The sequence below is a fragment of the Salminus brasiliensis genome, chromosome 11 (assembly GCF_030463535.1).
Source record: "Salminus brasiliensis chromosome 11, fSalBra1.hap2, whole genome shotgun sequence".
NCBI lineage: Eukaryota > Metazoa > Chordata > Actinopteri > Characiformes > Bryconidae > Salminus > Salminus brasiliensis.
The window spans coordinates 6,931,922-6,941,080 of NC_132888.1; the positions used below are offsets into that span (position 1 = coordinate 6,931,922).

At 40.9% G+C, this 9,159-nt stretch overlaps 2 protein-coding genes across 4 annotated transcripts in view; one reads left to right on the top strand and one right to left on the bottom strand.

The window, feature by feature from the left end:
* nbeab (neurobeachin b) overlaps positions 1–9,159 on the bottom strand; it is a 464,498-nt gene that overhangs the window by 147,485 nt on the left and 307,854 nt on the right. For all 3 annotated transcript variants that reach the window (XM_072691521.1, XM_072691520.1, XM_072691522.1), the window contains exon 39: positions 3,895–4,031. In XM_072691521.1, the coding sequence (XP_072547622.1) occupies positions 3,895–4,031 (137 nt within the window). The remainder of the gene's footprint in view (positions 1–3,894; positions 4,032–9,159) is intronic.
* mab21l1 (mab-21-like 1) lies at positions 508–3,237 on the top strand. Its single transcript, XM_072691054.1, has one exon. It carries the CDS (start codon positions 967–969, stop codon positions 2,044–2,046), a length of 1,080 nt encoding a protein of 359 aa, XP_072547155.1. The 5' UTR covers positions 508–966; the 3' UTR covers positions 2,047–3,237.

Here is a 9,159-nt window from a genome sequence, read left to right on the forward strand (position 1 = left end):
TAAATACATGATCAAATAAAAGAGTCTCCTCTTCTATTGCAAAAGCACGATTCTGAAATATACTATAATAATAATAATAATAATAATAATAATAATAATAAGTACAATAATAAGTACAAAATAAATAAACACGTTTTAAATGAAATAACTAATCTACAGTAAACCTGGTGCAGTGCGAGCTGGAGCTGTGTCCATTCTGCTCTTCTTTCTGTCCTTAAAATTCAAAATTTAATAAAAACAAATAAAATACAATTAAAATACAATTAAAATGAAATAAAACAGTTCAACTATATATATTTTTAAAGGCTGTTAGCTGGAGCTGTATCCTCTCTGCTCGCCTCCTTCTGATCTAAAACCCCTTAAATCGTCTCTGAGGGAAAAACGGGACGCGACGGTGACGCGGCGCGCCGTGATTGGCCGCGCTCCGGCGCAAGCCCCGCCCCCTCCATCATTTCATTCCGGCGTGTGTATGTGTCTCTCGCAGATCTCAAAACACAGCACTACGGATAGGAGGAGGTGGAGGAGGAGTTGTAGGGCACACACACTTCCACACACACACACACATACTAAACATATAGGAAATGCCAGCCCCCCAAAAAATACACAACAACGAGAAATTGACGTGAACTTAAGTTAGACGTTGAGAGAAGGTGGTGGAGAAGGTTGGGGAGGTGGAGAAGGTAGGTCACTTCCACTTTCGCTCTGGAAACTGGTGGACTTTTATTTTTGAATTTTTTTTCTTCCACACACACGACCACGAGGACCACTTCTTATCCCCCCTGCTCAACTGGAGGGACGCCTGGACGCGCATGACGCACCAGTAGCGCACGTCGGTTTCGCCGCTCCTTTTCTTGGCTTGTTTTTCCTCTTTCTTCTCTAAAGTTGGCTCCCGTGCCCGCGGCCGCGTTGGATCCGTCAGCGTACTGCGAGCCCCCTCCGGTGTACAACCCGGAGCTGTGCCCCAACATGCTGGCGGCGCAGGCCAAGCTCGCGTACCACCTGAACAAGTACTACACGGAGAAATGCCAAGCGCGCAAGGCAGCCGTGGCCAAGACCATCCGGGACGTGTGCAAGGTGGTCTCGGACGTGCTGAAGGAGGTAGAGGTGCAAGAGCCGCGCTTCATCAGCTCCCTCAACGAACTGGACAACCGCTACGAGGGCCTGGAGGTGGTGTCGCCCACCGAGTTTGAGGTGGTGCTCTACCTCAATCAGATGGGCGTCTTCAACTTCGTGGACGACGGCTCGCTGCCCGGCTGCGCCGTGCTGAAGCTGAGCGACGGCCGAAAGCGCAGCATGTCGCTGTGGGTCGAGTTCATCACGGCATCGGGCTACCTGTCGGCGCGCAAAATCCGCTCGCGCTTCCAGACGCTCGTGGCTCAGGCCGTGGACAAGTGCAGCTACCGGGACGTGGTCAAGATGGTGGCGGACACGAGCGAGGTCAAGCTCAGGATTAGGGACCGCTACGTGGTGCAGATCACGCCGGCCTTTAAATGCACGGGCATCTGGCCGCGCAGCGCGGCGCACTGGCCGCTGCCGCATATCCCGTGGCCGGGGCCCAACCGAGTGGCCGAGGTCAAGGCCGAGGGCTTTAACCTGCTCTCCAAGGAGTGCTACTCGCTCAACGGCAAGCAGAGTTCGGCGGAGAGCGACGCCTGGGTGCTGCAGTTCGCCGAGGCCGAGAACCGGCTGCTGCTGGGCGGCTGCAGGAAGAAGTGCCTGTCGGTGCTGAAGACTCTGCGCGACCGGCACCTGGAGCTGCCTGGCCAGCCGCTCAACAACTACCACATGAAGACGCTGGTGTCGTACGAGTGCGAGAAGCACCCGCGCGAGAGCGACTGGGACGAGAATTGCCTCGGCGACCGGCTGAACGGCATCCTCCTGCAGCTCATCTCCTGCCTGCAGTGCCGCCGATGTCCGCACTACTTCCTTCCCAACCTGGACCTTTTCCAAGGCAAGCCACACTCGGCGCTGGAGAACGCGGCCAAGCAGACGTGGAGGCTGGCCAGGGAGATACTGACCAATCCTAAAAGCCTTGAGAAGCTTTGAGGTACCGAGAACTAACGAACAAAAACATGTTTAAGAAAATTAAATGAAATTCTGATGTGAAATTTTGACTTTTTGCGACTGGAGAAGGAGATACTGACCAACGCTACAAAGCCTGGAGAATATCTGAGGTAAAAACACTAAACATGACTGCTGAAAGTTCTGGAGGTTAAAATAAATATAGAAACCCAAGTGTCAAATTTGAATTTGATGTGAAAGACGTGGAAGAACCTGGCGACCATCCCTAAAACCCAGCCGAGAAGATCTGAGGTACAATTCAGTTAGAAAAATAAGACAACATTTTTAAATTTACACATGCAAGCAGAGGTAAGATTAGGACTAGATTGTTTTGCATTGTGGGTTTGAGGGAGGGTTGGTGCGGCCTGTTGGCAATGCAAGAGCTGCCTGGACTGAAGAAAAGATAACTGCTGGTCATTCTTTATAAAAAACGTTTTGCGTCTTTTTGGTTTTTGTTATTATTTTTAAAATTCGTGTCCTGAATTTGTGACCAGCCTTTTATTATTTTGTTGCTATGATAAAACAGCAGAACGTTACAATCACAAAAATGAATTACTATTTATCAGTGTTTATCTATCTTTTTTATTATTTTTTAAATTTTTTAATTTAACGAGCCGTTCCCCGTAATGAAGACTTTTATTTTATTTTTTAAAACTCTCTAAACCAGTGCTCCCAAAACGACCAGCCTTGGCAAAATGACAACTCTGACAAACTTGTACATTTTTATACTGTAAATACACACATTTGTAGATTGTGATTCCGGTGGTCTGAAAAAAACATAAAATCTTGTGAATGTTGTTTCTGTGACACGTAAATAGAAATTTAATTTCACCTGTTTTAACATTCGCCTGAATTATTTCTGAGACCGAGGATGGAAGAAGAAAAAACAAAATACAAAAAGAATAAAAAAAAAACAAAACATTTTAGATCTGCATCAGTGATAGTTTAACTATTGTCGATGGCAAGTTTCTAATTTTTAGAGTTTACATTTTGGTGGTACTTTTTGTTACAGTTTTTTTTAGACATTCCATAAGCTTATACTTGAACTTTTATTTAAAGTATATTCCACCAGTTTTGTTTGTTTTTTGTTTGTACCTTGCTTCCATGATAAAAGCTGAAAATGAAAATATTATATATATGGAAAAAATATACCTGAAAACAATGCACTTGAAATACACTGGAATATAACATTGTGATTGTTTTTATTATTATTTCTGTCTCTGAGTTTATTTAAAGAGTTAATAAAAACAAAAAGACAGGATATTTGTGTGCTAAGAATGATTCGTTTAGGTGTTCAGGTGACAATCATTTGAAACGTATCATCTATAAACACTGCACATCGACCAATAAAGGCTTTTGTTTTTTTTTTAGTTAAGCGATTGAGATTTCTGGTAATATTTTCAGAAGAGTAACAGGGTTGCTGGGTTTTACACTGACTTAAAATAAACACCAACTGAATGGAATAAAAGGTTACTAATTGGCATAGTAATTTTTTATTGGTCAATCATTTTTTTTTTAATACTGTAAAAATAATGAACCCCAATCGCAACTTTTTTCTATTTATTTTTTTACTACTTTAACACGTCCAGTTACATCTATTCTGACTGATTTTCAGACACCTGTATCCCTCAATAGCCATCCTTCTCACTTCGGCAGGGTCTGCTCATCAGCACTGACCTACTAAAAACCGCAACACTGCAGTATTCAATCAAACCACGTCAAAGACCCAGCGGACGCACGGAGTGCTGCTATTAAAACCCATTTAGCTGCGTTAACATGGCCAATGTACCATCATCTGTAGCTAAGCGTCAATAATAAAGGAGCGCAGCTTACTCTGGGGTCCAGGCGTTTGAAGGCCGGGTCGTCCTCGTCCACCTCGAAGTAGATTTCGGTGGTCGTGATGGAGAGGGTGCCCCGGGCCGCCAGAACAGGGGCCACCAGCTGGGCAGGGGTGCTGAGGACCACCGGGCCTGCAGGGGACACCATTCAGATTATAGATGAGTAATATTATTGCACAGCTGTGCTAAAGAAACAAATAGGCCAGGGTGTTGATAAATAATAATAAATCTTACCGTTTCGTATCAATTATTAGTACTTTATTAGTCAACGTATTAGATCTAAAATGACCAGATCATCACAAATGGCAGTTTGCTTAGAGACCATAAATAATAAATAATATAATAATAAAAGGACGAAACAATAAATAAAAAGCATAAGGACGGCCTGAGCAATTCAAATTGAGTTTTTACAACATTAGACATTTTTAAACGTTTCAAAAATCCCTAATAATAATAAAAAAAAATAAAATACGCCGTTATAATGTTAGGGGACAAATATAGATATACAAATAAACCTAAACATTATATAAACGATTGGCGAAAAGGCAGTCTGGCTTTAAAATTTATAACATTAAAAAGAGTCAAATCCTACCGACATTTTAATAATGAATTTAACCACGCGGCACACCCCGAACAGGTTATATCAAACATATATGTAAAATAACTAAATCACCAAAAATATAGTCTGCTTGAAATATTTTACAAGTAATAAATAAAAACAGTAAAAATAAAACAAAGCGGAAACGATATTTTAACGCTAAATGAATTTGTTTGTGTTGCTACGACGTTTGTTATTGACACTGTTATTACAGGCCAGCTGTGAAATCCTACTATAGGACAACTTTAACACTTTTAAACCTTTGACCTTTGACTTTGTATAGTCCAGCCTGCAGGTTATGGGCTGTTTTATAAAGGTAGACTGAAAAACGGACCGCTTTTTGTTTTAACTTAATAAAATCAAAAACGTTTTGCGCACAAAACACATGTCATAAACTGAAAAGTTAGACAGAAAGCCAACATCCAACAAAAGCCCAGAATTATGATTTACATAATTAAGAAAAAGAAAAAAGACAAAAAGAAAGAAAGTAAATAATTGGACATTTTTACAGTGGATTGATTGTAAGATTGTGTTGTAAATGCAGACAGTGCTAGATTGGGCAGATTTCACGCTAGCCTGTTTATTCACCCATTTATTTACTACTATATTATATATAATCCTATATCCACCCAGCTTTTATCTGATATGATTAGCCTCCACATTTTAGCGTTTAGCGATAACGATGGCCTACAGTTTACTGCTACTGTGTTTCTACAGCAAATAGACTCCAGCTATACAGGCTTGCTGTAAAACGCTTCAGCCTATTTTGTGTTCTAATGGACTCTGGAGTCAGTGTTTAAACTCTGCAGTGTTGTTCAGATCATTATCTGTGTTTTTGGTGCTAATAAGTTACAGTTGATTTAATAAGGTTGCTAAGCTTCTCTAAATATAAACAAGATTGTAAGAAGATTATGTTTGAGGAATATTTGCAATGTATTTTTGACAACATTACATTGCCATATACAGCTTATTCTAAACACACACACACACACACACACATTCAGCCCAGCCGAGGCCGTGTTAATCTGTGCCCTAATCTAATCAGGCCTTTACATGCCCCATCTCTAAATATCACAACCTTTACAATTGACTCTACTAAACACCCTCATAACATTTAGGGTGGCTTTCTGACCTCATTCTGCTTCTCTGTATCTCTTTCTTACACATCCTTACACACACACACATGTACACGGTTGCCCGGCGATGCCTGGACTGTGAAGAGCCTCTTGAAAATTGGGATATTTATCGATCTGCTGAACTCCAGAGAGCCACTTTAAGGTCTCATCAATCTTAATCTGGGCTCCTCAGCCACTTATGGGCGATACTGTTGCAAGATTACAAGTGGATTTGGGTTGCAGTTCCCACTGGGGTCCTTCAGTGATCTCCTCAAGCCTGCTCACACACACTACGACCAACACAGCGCTCAGCAGCTAGTGCTCATTAATGAGATGGGCAAATAAATGGTAAAGAAATGAGGGTCATGCTTATATAGATGGACATGTTAATGGTGTATACTGGTATATATGGAAATATTTAAGGACAAAAATGGCACAAAAGCCCGAATCGTCACGTTCTTGCTCTCAAACTGGGCAGTTGTTTGAGTGTGGCTGTGCTGCAGACTGGCAGAGCCCAGCTTTACACTCATTCCACTGCTATATTTATCCCATCTACTGCACAGAGAACAGCGTTCCCCTCACCTCTCCCTCTCCCAGCCCACCTCCCTCTCCACACCTACACTCATTTACACGGCAACCCATTCTGCTCACATCATCCTTGTGTCGGCCAGTCAGGGTTGTAAATAGGTGATATGGGAAAAGAGAGAGAGACAATACAGCGTTAATCCACCATAGAGAGGAGGGAGACATGGATTACTCCTAATCCCTCTCGGGACCTTTTCATAATTGGGAAGCTGTAATAATATATTTACATAGGGAGGAATAGGATACACCGGGATTCCCTTTTGGCATGTAATCTCTCCTGTGGAGCTGCATTCCACCACCTGCATACTGTCAGCTAGTGCTAAAACATTCACAATATAACACAATAACACCATTACTAATTATAATAAAAAAAAAATAACACTTGTGTTAACACAATAAAACATTTTAGTATTAGTATGTTGTTAAATATATCCTCTATTATTATTTTTAGATGTAATTCATGTTGAGTATTTATTACAGTATAATGTAAGATACTATAATACTTTTTTATTATATACTTAATATTATATTATATATATATATATATAGGATTATAGCATATATTTGTTTCTTTTAATATATTTCCTGATTCTAACCCACCATCTAAATACCTTTATTAGTAGTAGTAGTAGTAGTAGTACTATTAGTATTAGGATTAGTACTACTAGTACTACTAATCCCCCCATGAATATATATATACTGAGCTAAATTATATGAAATATATATTATTTATTTATTTATTTTTTATATTCGTGCATTTTGAGCTATACTATATAAAATAATATTCTCATATAATAACTGTGTGACCTAGTACAGAGCCTGTGGGCAGATTAAGGCTGTGTAAGGCTTTAAGGCTTTAAACAGGTGCAGTTTTCCCGAGTTTCCCTCAGTTGTTCCTCAGTTCCTCAAGTACAGATTTGTTTTTAACTTATGTATCTTCAGCCACTTTTAATTCCAGCTCAGTCGGTAGAACACCCCAGATCACACGGTGCTACCAGTGCTGGTAGGGTGATAACTAGCATGTGTGACATAAAGACTAACTGTTCTCCTCCGAGTGTATATATAACAATATATAAATGATATTATTATATATTATTATATTATATATATTGCTAATCTTGGAAGATTATGGTATTTACTAGTAATTAGTAAAACACTGATATTAGAATAAACACTAATAATAACATTCTCCATCACTGTGTGGTTCTCCATCACATCTCCAAAGTTCTCCTCTCTCATGGAGTCTAGTATTGTTTAGAGTTCTCCTCAGATCAACACCTGGTTTGGTGGTAAATCAGGGCTTAATGATGGTAAATCAGGTGAGCTGCTGCTGCTGCTGATGATGATGGAGTTGATTGAACACATCCTCCACGCTGTGCTGGCTGGACTGGGGGGCGTCCAGGAGAAACCTGGAGGAACCGAGCTCTGTTCCACAGACTAGCTCACCGACGAGATCTCACTACTTTCTTTCTTCAGAATGAGAAGCTCTTGTTTCTCCTTTTTACTGGATTTATGTTCACCTGTGTCTGTTCTGTGCCTTGGTGCTAAAGGTACCTCTTCTTTCTTCGTGTCTGGTCCACACTAAGTCGTAAATGGTGCTGAATGGGGGAGATCTAAGTGAGTTATAGGAATGAGGAATGGAGGACTGGACCTGCTGGTCTGCTCCTTTTGAGGATATTTGAGGATATTTTCTTAATTAAAACAAAACAAAACAAAAAAAAACTACAGGCCAAACTGAAGTGCCGAGAGAGAGACAGAGAGAGAGAGAGAGAGAGGGAGAGAGAGGGATCTGTCTTATAAACTCATCTCATAAACTTACTGTTTGTGGGGAAAAAAAGGAAATCAGGGCCGGGCTTGTGTCTATAAAGCCTGTGTGTGAGGAACTCTAGCTCAGGGCTCTGATTGGCAGCAGTCACACACAGCTCCGCCCACTGCACTGCTGGCCACAAGGCTGTTGTTGACAATGCTGCCCTTTCTATCTCGCTCATTAGCACTAGCATTAGCATGTAGCAAGAAAACAACAACAGCAGCAAGCACACACTGGCACTGCGCCTCGGCCTTCTCCAACCGGAACAGCGCCCCTTGTGGAGGAGAGACGCGGTGCAAACATCTGACACACACTCTCACACACACACACACACACACACTGAAACAATGCATCTTCTTTAAGGCAGAATGAGAGAAGGAAGAAGAAGCTTCAGTACTTTTCTGTGCTGCAGCATTGATGACGTGCAAAGTGCAGACGCAGAACGGCTGAAAGCTTAATCTGCAGCCAAACCGACTGCATTTGTACACTTTGGTGCGCTTACTCTATTTCTGCATATAAACAGAGGTCAGGTTTTACTGTCCACCGTAAAATATCTACACATTTCTTGGATCCAAGGTTGTAGACGGAGGTCAGACAGCTGTGGCTGCTTTGTGGTTCTGTAACCTGTGGAATACATATAAGGCTTAATTGACATATGAGGCCTCCTTTTTGCAGAAGCTGGTTTTTACTCAGGTGTAGATATATGTATATAGTCAATACATATATCTACTATCATAATACTATAAATGCATACTTTTGTGCAACTGATTTGTCGCTGTGACTCAAAAACCTTGCAAATCCTTTTTTTATAATTGGGATGGAATCACCTCCCTTTAATTTAAGCCTGGTAACAAGTGCAAAGGGCTTTGCATATCTCCATATTTGGTGTTTTACACTTTCTCACATTTTAAATCATACTTAAATATGCCAGATGTTTTTTTTTTTTTTTTTTTTTTTTTACATTTACTTGAGTATTGAATGGACCAATAGGACTTGGAATTAAATCTTTTTACATTGACGTCCATTAAAAGTTAAGCAAGACTTTTCTTTCTTGAGCAAATTTGGTATTTTGGACATACAAGTTTTTTGTTTTGTACAACAGCAATAGACTGCCTATGCAGTGCTGTAGTTAATTTCTCCATGTTCCTGTAAAGC